The sequence below is a fragment of the Mauremys reevesii genome, linkage group 19, assembly GCF_016161935.1.
Source record: "Mauremys reevesii isolate NIE-2019 linkage group 19, ASM1616193v1, whole genome shotgun sequence".
Classification (NCBI taxonomy): Eukaryota; Metazoa; Chordata; order Testudines; family Geoemydidae; genus Mauremys; species Mauremys reevesii.
The window spans coordinates 23,531,343-23,543,983 of record NC_052641.1 but is presented as its reverse complement, the minus strand read 5'-3'; the positions used below and the strand labels follow the sequence as shown (position 1 = coordinate 23,543,983).

General features: G+C 36.4%; 1 protein-coding gene across 1 annotated transcript in view; it reads left to right on the top strand.

Moving 5' to 3' along the window:
- Nucleotides 1–12,641, top strand: part of PSMB7 (proteasome 20S subunit beta 7) — a 37,334-nt gene that overhangs the window by 16,661 nt on the left and 8,032 nt on the right. The window contains exon 6 of the mRNA XM_039506276.1: nucleotides 1,836–1,894. Within this exon, the coding sequence (XP_039362210.1) occupies nucleotides 1,836–1,894 (59 nt within the window). The remainder of the gene's footprint in view (nucleotides 1–1,835; nucleotides 1,895–12,641) is intronic.

Sequence of the window (12,641 nt, the reverse complement as noted above, 5' to 3'; positions counted from 1 at the left end):
CTGTTAATCATGTGAAAGACACCTAGATCCTAGTATAAGCAGTTCTAAAATACTGGTTTCTAGTATTTTCAATAGGCTTCCCATCCTGCTTGCAGAGGGCCTTATCTGAATTAAGGAAGCACCTATAGTTTTGGGATCCATCCCCCATGTGGCTCTTTATCTCTCCAGTTAGAATGGCTTTTCCATATAATTTCACTTAGACTAGCTTTGTTTTTGCATCTTCATTTATACACAGGATCCCATATCTATTCCAGAACACAATTTATTTTGCCTTTGGTTAGAGAATCAGTGAAATGTCTTTTGTTTGGTGTTTTATCTGTTGACACATCTGTTTATATGGTTCTCTTCGGCTGCCAGTCCCTCAAATTCTTTTTGTTTCCAGTTTTAACTGTTAAAAAATGGAATCACATATTGCTCCAAGGCCTAAATGAATAGTCATTGCTTGTAATGCAAGTACACACTTGGAGCATCCTACTGTTTTTAGATGTGATGTATTTGGTACTGTAAAGGTAATGATCCTCAACCACAGCAATATTCTGTAACAGGAATATCTGTCATATTCATTGGGATTACCATGTTCATTGATTTGTGTCTGTAAATCTGCTGTTTCTACCCTTTAAATTTGATCTATAATTGGACCTCCTTAAATGGTTCAGATAAGGTAGTCTGTATTTCCTCAACAGTGTCACTGTCAGCTTCTCCTTTTTCATTATACATTCAGCAGACTGGATAAAATCAGCAGGACACCTCATTTGAAACTGTTTAATCGCTGTCTTTTTCTTTTGCTAAACCATTGAGCTGGTCAAGCGATGTACACAAATCATTTTAAATAGAAAATACAGCTTTCTGTGTGACCCAGCTAAACAGATAGTGCTATGCAAAACACTTTAAAAAGTAATAAATGCCAAAAAAAATTTTAATTGGAGTAAAAAATTGTAGATAACTTTATTCACTCTCCAAAAGTAGAGCGTCCTGAAATATTGTCAGGGACATGTAGAGACAAGATGATGTCTTCCTAAAGATCCACTCTTCTCTGAACGAAGCAAGTCTAAAATTTCAAATAGTGCTGAGCTGCTTTTTGTCCATGTGTAGGAAGTGCGTGTTTATGTGTAAAGCCTGCAAGTACATTGCTTCAGGAAAAGCAGGGTTATGTTGCATCAGTACTCTTGTAGTGCAATCTTTGAATGGAGCAGAGAGGTGATATTAAATGCTTGGCTCCATATTTGTCATTTTGTCTATTTCCTGTTACTCTTCAAAGTACAAAGTAAAAAAAAAAAAAAGGCTCAAAATAAATGCTGTATAATAAACTGATGAAAGTAAATGTGGAAAATAACCTGGTGGCAGCATCTAGTGCCATTGCTGGTGCACTTGTCTCCATGTATCAAGGTGACTATCCCAGGGCAGCTTGTTAAAACAATCTATTCTTTCTAAGTGTCTTGGTATTTAGCGTTACACCCTGCAACCTGGCAAGGCACAGGAGTGAGACAGAAAATATATACTCTGGCATTCATTTAACTCCCTTTCTATAACCTTGTTTTCATATTTCAGCATTTTACTGTAAATAATTTACACTAATAAAAATAGGACCACACCAAGTCTGTATGGACTAGAGGTAAATTTGGGACTCAAGTAAGTGTCACCTGTCACGAGAACAGACGTTTAAATGGTATGTGGTAAAATAAGGGTCAGTATTTTAATGAGCTTAAGTCAAATTTGTGGTGTGTCGCAGTTTTATTGACACTCTTGTTTTCTTCTAAAAATACTCTACAGAAATTCAGCAGTTATGTTACAGCTACATCAAAATTGAAATAAATGTCTTCACTTTATTATCGTAGGTTCTGGATCATTGGCAGCAATGGCAGTATTTGAAGATAAATACAAACCAGACATAGAGGTAAGGAATGTTTTGGGGTTTTTTAATTTAGTATTTCTTCTTTCAGTAATTCTCAAAACACTGACATACATCGAATGGGTTTAATGCTAATACTGAATGTTGCTTTAGTTTAAAAAAAATAAATAAACCCATCCTGCTCCCAATGTCACCCTATAGTATGCTGGCTTATTAGAGAGCTGTCAAAAAATTCAAATGGACATAGCCAATTTACAAATCCCAATACTTCTGTCTGTAATTTCTTTAATTTGGTTCTTGCAAAAGCTTTTCTGATTAATGTAGGTGAAAGATTGGAGGAGAAATAATTCTGTTTACAGTTTACTTTAGGTATATGAGAGTCCCTGTAAAATCAGTTTCACTCTTTCCCCTGTATAGTCATTTCCTCATCCTCCCCCCTCTTTGTATGTCTTTCACATTCTTTTAAAGAAAGGAAAATGTGATTATAAAACCACAAAAATTGGCAGAAGCCAGTGCCTGAAACTACCTTTCACTCATTTTTTGAAACTGACTGGATTTCAAGTTGGCTGTGGCCATTCGAATAACAACTGTATTCCAATCTTCAGGATCTACCTAAAAGATGTTATCAGAACATTTATAAGTAGTTTTGCTGATGGTCTGTACCAAACTTGAAAAAATCTATAAATGCATATTACTATGCAACCGTAATAATTTAAGAGTAAAAGCTGAAAGCCCTGGTACCATGATCAAGTTTTGGATACATTATGTGCCAGAATAAGATGGTCCATTCTCATCATATCTGTTTATGAACACATCCATTGCATTGTTTTTATTTATGTATAGCATTTCTTCACACGTATGTAGAATATAAAGTATACTAGGATTTTTAAAAACCAGTTATTGTTCAATAACTGTTTACCTAAAATGGTGAAAAATCCACAGTTGTCTGCAGATATACTATTGATGAAAATAAAATTAAAAGAATTAAGACGCTTCCTCTGACTATATCTGGTAAAATGCCTCAGTAATGTCAAGGCCTCCTTTAAACCACATTAATCTCTTCAAACTTTCCTTGAATGCATGCTTCTTCTAGTTGCAATTGATTAATAATTCTAAATGTTAAAGAAAAAAAATGAAAATTGAATACAAAATGGAGAGTTTGAAGTAGATTAAAAATGACATTAACATTTAGTTATTTTTCATAATTGTCATTGGAACATCAAAGATACCTATAACATTACTTTAAGGTATTTAGTGTTTAACTGAATCATATGGTGGCAAAATGGAAAGTTGATTAACTGCAATAAATGTCTTCAGATTTCACTAATCTGTGTTGCATCTCTGCTATAGACCAATTTCTTAAGTCTTTATGCAATTGTATTCAGCAGCGTGATCCCAAAATGCCACTGAATTCCTATCTGAAGTTATTTAAATTTACAATTTTAAGTGCGTTGGTTTATTCTGTTAAATTTTCTTATGGAGTAGCTTCACGTGGATTAACAATTGATTGAAAATTAGTAATGAGCGCTTTTCCAGTTGTTAAATTTGTTAAAAGATTACACAGTGGGCAATAAATGGATCACCTTTCAAATTACTCCTAGAGAGAGACTCCCAGAATGTTACATATGAAGTAGTTATAGTTCTGTTAAAATAGTTTTTTAAGTTTTGATAACAAACAAGATGAAGATTGCAAAGCTGCTGTGCTGCAGAGAGCACCTAATGAGACAGGACTTCGTTTGGTGTGTAGAATGCATAAGCAATGTTGTCAGAATTTGGAATATTTTTAATTAGGCACTCAAACTCATTCCTTCATTTAAATAGCATGAAGGTTGTGCGACTAACAGAAAAATCCATTAAATATCAAGTAAAGGTGGAGTCGCAGCCCGTGTAATGCAAACCATTGTGAGAGTGGCACATCACATTTTTTACTCTGTCCAGTTTCCGGTGTAACTGTATTTTTAACATGTGCTGCCTGAATTGACAACAACGCCTAAAATCCTTAGGAACACTAGCCACTGCACAATCCCTTCTTAAAATTTAATAGCATAATTTTTCACCGTCTTGAAAAGAAAACCTTAAATCTCATTTTCAATTAGTTATCAAGATTCTTGGATTTTTAAGCCATTTTTGAGTAACATTTTTTTTAAAAAGCACCAAAAATTGGTAAACTTCCAATTTTTTTACTTAAAGGTCAGCCTAATTGTCTTCATACACAACCTTAAATGGCAGGAGAAATTCACTATTGCATCAAGCATGTAGAAATGTAGTCTACCAATTTATTGAAATTGATATGTAGTCTCGAGACTGGTTTTATGTTTATTGGGTGTTATGTTAATTAAAATAGTGATATAACAACACATCAGAACAATCTAATAGCTAAGAGCTAACTGAGAAGACTAAATTGGACTTTTTTTTAAGACTTAAATTCTTCTCCACTTTTCTAATATGGCTAACAGGTTAAAAGTCCAACTGTTAATTCTACATTTTTGAACACTGAAAATTAGGTTACTATACACAGTGGGAAGTTCAACAAGATTAAAATAACCCAAAGTAAATATTAACGATAGTTCTATTGAAAGGAGTAAACAAAATCATATAAATGCAGCACATCTTTGTATTATATGGTATGGACATAAAAACTGTCATTTGCTAAAACACATTGCAATGATGAGAAATTTAAAATTCCTGGAGATTAATTCATTAAAACTGGGTAGTAGATTAATATTTTTCTGTCAAGATCAATCCTGCTTGCTTTTGCATTAATTGTGAGAATATCTTGCTAGGGCTACTGAAAGGTAGTAGCGTGCTGCAAGACCATCACATCACAGAAAATGATTCAAAGGCAAACTGTCCTGCACCCTCTGGTATCGACTTGCAAATTAGCATCTGGAATCTAATTAAACAAGCTTAATGAAAGTAGCAGCTGAATACTGCTGGAAAAGACAATCAGCTTTTTTCCCTCTGATATCTATTCTGTACTATTGAAGCTGATCACCAAACACATCGTGTGAGCACAGTTAAAAAAATTAGCATTTATTTGAAGAACAGGAACTGTTTTTCATTCTGTTATGCTTTTGGCATGCACTGGTGTCCCATGAGAGACATGCCACAGCAGATAGTGCACAATATTTATAAACCCATGACAGGCAATAATAGGAACTTGGAAAAATTCTTTTGCTAGAATTTCAAGTTGAGAGCTGCCAAAAGCTGAGAGGATCAAATCTGCAGTGGCAGCTGCTGTGCCCTACAGTTACAATTGTAGACTTTGAAGATGCTCAACTTAAAGAATTGAAGACTGCAGGCTTAGCCAATTTTTGCAGGTTTCTAGAGCCCTGGCTCTCTGCCTTTTGAAGATGAGTTGCTGAAGCTTCTCCCACTGCCTGAGGCATGCTAACACCAGCAGGATGTGTTTTTTTTCCATAGACTTCGTGTGTCTTCAGTTTTGAGTAGCACATGCTTTGTCAATGCCAGCTGTGATGGTCTTTCTCTGGTTGCAATGCTGAGAGATGATCTCTACCCAACATCCTTCAGCAAAACTGCTAAGATGGAGAGTGACGTACACAAGTGCTACTTCTGCAGTCTGATTTATGGAGTCATGTTTCATTGTGAACCAAGTGCTGGCCTCTAGAGGAATTGTTATAGATTGCTGAAGAAGTGAACACTTTCAGCCCTGAAGGCCTGTAGATGTTTCAAAATGTGATGCCAAGCACCTGACTGCTGTAGAACAATATTAATTTGTCATGTGGGTAGCTATAGATCTACCTTAAATAATATAAATGGAAGAACAGCACAGCTAATACAGTATTGTGAGCTTGGTCAGTTTTTCCTTTTTGTGGAGTACCACATGGTGTTAAACACCACATTCCGTTTTTTAAGTACATTAATGGTTTGTGCTGTTCAAAAATCCGTATCAAGAGATATGGCAACCATCCTGAACTAGGATAAATTCTGCCTATAATATTAGGTGCTGGAGCTTTTGAATTGTCTGTATCCTTGTGGTGATTGGATTCCTAGAGATATTTTGGGGGAAAAGACCTTTAATAATATAAATGTTGGTGATTGACGCTGCCTCTCTCGAAGGAGAAGTTTTTGTAGGTTAATGGAAGAAAATTACGGTACTTGTTTGACTAAGCAAAGATAAAGGCTGCTCATGCTTCTGCTTTGTCTTCAATATTTCATTGAACCAATAAAAAGAGAAGCCAAAATAAGGAGACTCTAGAAAGATGACCAGCAGAAGTCATAGAAAACCATGATTGCAGGGAAATTTAGTAAAGATGTGTGAAGTGTTCAGGATCAGAGGACAAACAGAAAAATAAGGGTGTAGGGAGGAAATGCAGGATTTAAATAATTGAATCTGAAATGGATCATTCTAAAAATATGAGAACATGTTTTTGATCGTGCAGTCTAACATTTGTTTGGGTAGTAAGTGCAGACAAATATTTTACCTAGGGGGAAAGAGCTTTCTGAAACCCATGGACAAAATTTCTCTTTTTTCCTTCGACCTATTCTCCTGACCATATTCCCCTTCTTTAAAAGAGTGTTTCTGTACAGGACAGGGCAGACCATGGACTATTGGTTAATCCACAGGAGACCTTGGTGCTATTTCTGGCTCTGCTGTTGATCACTGAAACACCTGGAAGCCAATGGCTCTGTGCATCAGTTTCCCCATCTGTAAGAAGGGGCTATTATCTTCCTCAAAGGGAGATGAGTCTTAATGGGCTTATGTAAAGTCATTGATATTCTAAGAAGGAGGGCTTTACTGCAATTTTTTTCTATTTAAATGAAAATACTTAAAAGGCATAGTTCCGCACCGTTGTGAAAGCATGCCATTTTCTTCCATTAAACATGAAATATTTTAATAAGAAGTTATTTGGGGGACAGTGGGAAAACATGGGTGTAGCAATATGTAGCTGAATATTTGTTTTTACTAACTACTGACAATCATACTGGGTTATTTTTTGACTGTCGAAATTCTAATCATCAGCAGTAGTAGTCTCATCAGTCTTATTTAGATTGCATCTGTGTGACTTGATGCTCAGGAGCAATGACAAGCTGCATATGAATTTTGTATTCATTAGTGATGGTTGATCAAAATGTCTGTCCCTGCCATAGGGCTCAGGTGTGGAAGTGTGCGGGCTAATCCCACCAGCTGACATTCAGAGGTTTAATGACTCCATGGGAAGGTGACCACTTGCTGGGAAGTTTCTTGGCTGCACTCAGACAGCAGACAATAGAGATCAAGCAAGACTATCAGAGTTAAGCTGAAGAGCCTGCCTGAGATACTTGAATTCCTGTTGGTGTCAAACAGAGCTTAAGTAAACAAAACAGAACAAAATTAAAAATCCGACCCCCTACACAAAAAGAAGTGCTTAAAATGTGTGCCCTGTGTACCTGTTTATTTCATTACACAGTGACAAGAGATTAGGCTGTTAGTAAATGTCTTTACTGCCTCTTATTGCTAGAGCTCATGGTAGTACAGATTTGGATTTCCTTTGTGACTGTACTACTCCATCCTTCGGAGCCGTGTATCTCTGCACAGACTGGTGTCAGGTATTAGTGCAGACAAACCTTTATTTTCAGGAGTTATGTCATGCTGTTTCCTACTTTTAAACTAAAATTATTTAAACATGTTAACTCAATTCCTGTTTGACATATTGGACAGGTTCTGTTCTTAACTCCTTGCATGGACTGTCATGAAGAATTGATTTCCATTATGGAACTTACGAAAAACTGGAAATATGAAGTTAATTTTAAATGTATCCTACTCCTTGGCAGCGAGATATGCTCGTAAATGGCTGGGATTACTGGAGAGGAGTTCTTAATATATGCTCTTTTCATATATCAAAGCACAATTTCCAAACGGAAGTCAGATAATAAAACCGCCTAAGGGTGACTTCCTTCTGAGTTACCACTGATACCCAAAACACTTCTTTGTTCTGTATACTGACTATTTCCAGATACAGGAATCTTGTCTAAGTTCATCCATTCTTTACTTTAAACTGGACCCTGCTGCATGGCAAAGGAAACAATTTCCTTACCTTTGCAGAGGCAACACAAAGTTTGTGCACAATAATGTAGACAAGCTATTCACAAACTGTGCTGAATGTTAGAGAACATTTTACAACACATAGGATAGATGTAGGGCAGGTAATTATTTTTTGATGCATTCTCAGGAGCAGATGTTCCAGTCTGAATTGTTTTAGTTTGTATGTTTCCTGTAACTGTGGAACAGGGGAAATGTACTGAGAAATATTTCGCATAGTACAATGCCTTAGTGCTGCCCCTGCAGTGAGAATCTTGAAGTCAGGGTGTAATTTCCGTATGAGCAAAGAACATTGAATTGGAATAAGGTCAGAGCAGAATTTAGACTAGGCTGAGAGAGGAGACGCCCTTCCAGTGAGTGAATACTGAAACAAGGTTTATAAAGCATTTGGGTAAACTTGAGAGGAAAAGGGTTACAAGAGGGCCTAGGACTTTCTTTTTAAAATAAAATGTTGATCTTTCTTCACCCTCATTCTTCACATTTTTGGTGATAGTGAGATGAGCATGGAGTGCTTCACCTGAGGCAGAGGTGTCCTTGCTGGACTTTGTTCCTATGGGGTATAATGGCATACAGTTAAAATGATCCCTGTACTTGGCTTGCCTTTCTCTCTACTCCCCTATAGTTAAGATCCAAAATGTCACTAAAGGGTGGTGGTGTAATATTAGGCAGATTGAGGATTTCAGGTTATCAAACTAAAGTCTTTAGTGTGGTAGAATTATCAAGCTCTTTTACCGCTGAACAAGTCCATTTCATTCTGAGAATCTGTTCCTTAAAAACTCTGAATATCAGAACATCACAAGTGATGGATTAAATCTGTTCTCATGTTAATTCATAGTTGTTGTGAGTATAGAAGCAGCCAGAAACCCTACAGACTCAAGCTGAGGCTTGTAATTTAAGATTTCATACCACTGGAACAATGTATTGTACTACTCTTCATGTAAGGAATGAAATATAGGAACCAATGTTACTGAATAGTATCTTGGAATCGTATAAGTTTTTGTTTTGGCAGGTAATTTGGCATAAATTGTTAATGTAAATCCAGGTTAGTGGGGAAGACATTATTTTACTAAAAAAGATAAACTGCTGATTAATTCAGTATAGAACTCAATTACAAATTGAAAGTGTCTCTGCGGGACTCCAGTACCCTAAAGACAGCAGATGTTGAATTGATACTCCAGCATATTTCACACTGGTATGAAATATTAACATGGTTTATTATACTTGTGTGGTGTACAATATCAGACGGGGGAGGTAGAGATGAGTCTGGGCTTGCACCAATGAAACACGAAAATACTGTAATTACAAAGAAGAGTAAGGACTTTTGAGAGGTGTATTTTGTTGAAAAAAAGATCTCAGTAGAAAATGGTAAGTTTAAAATAGTATAAATATTTAAATTTTATTTACATGGTATATATAACGTACAAGATAATACAAAAACATACATCATACAACACAATCTTTTTAAATGTACAAAATCAAAGACATTAATATTAAAGGTTAAACTGCTCTGTTCACAGGACTACTAGCCTCAATGCCCTGGTCAGATCCAGTTTGGGTAATTAGTTACTGTCTACTCCATATTTACCCTGTAGTTTCAATAGGATGTCATTCCTCATTGCTGTAGTGTACTGTTCCTTTTAAACAGATGCTATGTTCACTCCAGAAGTAGGTACACTTTGGTGGTGGGTGAAGTGACTTCTCTGTTAATATATCACCACGATGACAGTGGCATACATTCTATAGTAGATACTGTAGAATTTGGATCCGAGAGATTTCCAAGTGAGCCACACCAAATTGGAAGGCAGTTTCCAGTGTCCCTTTTTAAAGGTGTTTGGATAGCTAAGTTAATTGGTGTGTCATAGTGGTGACTTACAATATGGGTGATAGTAGCCACATCAACCAGCAGCAATGACTGTGTTAATCTTTTTAAGCAGAGAGATAAGTGTTAGTGTTGGCAGCACTATGCTCAAAAACAGCCACACAAGTTGTTAAAAAAAAAAAAAAGTAACCCTAAAAATGATAAGAATAATCCTATTTTAAAAGCTTGCAGAAAAACTAGGATAGCTTTTATTTTATAACAAGTGTATCATTCCAAATACGAGTGTGGCCTAGAGTTCCAATAAGTTGTAATTTGCCAAGGGATCCAAGTCTAATAATTACCATTTTTTGAGCTTCTTATACTCAGAGCTTTGAACAAGAATTGAGAGATTTTCACAGTGGGGTATGTGTATAAGATACACAGATTTGTAGGAAGGAGTCTCAATGTAAGTGGTAATGCTTCAGAATTTGGAGTTTTTCAAATTTGTTCCTAATTAAAAGCTGCAAGGTGGATTGGAAAATAAAGCAATAGTTGCATTAGCTTGATCCAAAATATGAAAAATGTTAGTTCTTAGTTTGATCTCTTCATTCACCATTATTCTCCCATCAGCTGGAGTGTTCGTAGATTTCTTTATGTCCTACACTTTTTAAAGTCTATCTACTACAGCTAAGTAAAACCTTTGTGTGGATTCAGAGAACCCTTGCCCTAAGAAAAACGTATGCCTTAAGTACCACAAAGTTCCAGAATTCTGTATGGGAGAAATTCAGCTCAGTGGCAGGGAACACCCCTATCTTTGAATTATACAACTACAGAGTTACAGTAGTAGTTGAACTCTGAGAGATATATATATATATTTTTTTCACCTGTCCTAGTTTCTTGATAATCTATTCTGGCATTACCCTAATGTCCTTCAGTCTTTCTTCTATACTCTCTAGAAAACTAATGACTGTTTCTGGCACCTGTCTGCCCCATCTAAGCACCATTTTGAATACAGAAGCAGAAAATACATTAAATCTTTGTTTTTCTCCATGTCCACAAACTAATCTTGCAGTGAGAGATCTCATGGTGATCTTCGCTGACCACCTTTTCTTCACTGCTGCTTTTCCTTTTTTACTATGTGCTTTTTGTAATTATTTCAGCTGCTCTTTTAATGCTAACTTTAACAGTTGCTTTAATGTGCTCTGGCTTTAAACCAATTTAGCGGATTTGAGTGCAGTATTTTTTCACATTAAATATACAGTAATTCTCTTTAAAGAAATTCCACATTCCCTCTGTGCTCTCCCGTGCCCGTCTTTGTGGCGTTAGACTAATCATGACAAGCGGAGCTGTTTACTGTGTCCCTCTTCTCGTGCATTTACAGGGAGAGTGATGTATTCCAGAATATCTGGATGTTGTCTCACTTTATGGTCCAACCCCTTACTCCCCTCGTCATCCTAGTGCTGTCACAGAATTAACATCCTCTTTGCCTTCTGCTTTTTTACTTTTGTTAATTTCTTAGCTGCAACTTAACCTCCTAGAGTCTGGTCTCCAGAATCCCTCTACACTTGATGAGGCCCCTTTGAACCTCTCGTTCTCTTAAACGTTTCAGACTGTGATCAGTTGTGTGCTAAGGTGAGCTTGTTTTTTTTCAGGTGTTCAACAAGCCCCACTTCCACTCCTACATACTGCAAATGTGCTTATTCAGCAATAGCCCCATCTTGCACTGTTGAAACTACAGGATTTCTCTCCACTCTCTGCCCCTAGCAACTCCTTCATGACCCTTTAGAGCATGTACAAAAGCTAGTGGGGAAAGAAAAGGCAACAAAACATGATGTGAAGGCAATGTCAATAACTCCCCACAGTCAGCACCAGGTGCAGTTCAATTAAACTTAACAATTCCCAAGTGGTCACTCACTCCACCTAAACAAAGTGAGATGAAAACAAAGCACAGGCTTTTGATTCGGAGATCCAGTACGATAACTTCATAACAATATTTTTCTGTGTTGTAAAGCATTCATCTGCCTATGACATTCATCACCTAAACTCTATCAGATGGGAAGCTCGGTGATTGGGACTTTCAAACCGTCTGAGCTATGAAGGTTGGATACTCTAGCGCCTCCCCCCTCAGTTCATGTTTAAAATGTAGCCAAACAGATTCGTTCCAGACTAAATGGTTGGCTTGGAACCCTCTCTTTAAAAAAATTAATACAAATGCTTTGCATCAGAGCTGTCATCTAGGTTCCACTATCTCCTTGGACTTTCCCAAAAGATTTTAATGTTGCTTCCAGTCACCTATCGATCTCCAACACAATTTCTCCCAGCAGACAGACATAGCCACACTTTCACATACCGCGGTCTGCTGATTACACTTCCAAAGGCTAATTATCCTTCTGTAGGCACTTATGTCCTTCAAGAGGTATTGTTTTCCTAACTCTCAGGCCTTCTTTATAGATTTTTTTTACTATGTCTCTGTCCTTGGGCTCCCAATACTCTCCCTCACTCCTCAGATTCTCACTTAAAGTAGTTTGTATATTTTACTTTTTCAGTACAGGAAGGACATGGAACAAATTTCATCCCAGTGCAAAAGTATCACCATGATATTTTCAAAAATTCTTCCACCCAGTATAAATGTACTGCATGCTGATCCTTCAGATTTGTGATAAAACACTAAACTTGTTAGAGCATTTTACTTATTTACATATATACTAAATATCAAAATAGGATATTGCTGGTTATCTACTAGATACTAATTCATTCCAGTTTGGTGATAATCTAAATAACTAATTAAATAAAACCTCTGTACAATATATAAATCTGTTGCAGAAAAAAAAAGTGTCCTGTATGAATTGCTTATCAAGTTCCCAAAACATCAGGGAAATAATATTCTCTAAACAGCTGCAACTGTTGTATTTGTTTGAGACATCAGTAGGCATAATTCTTCTTAAAAGCTT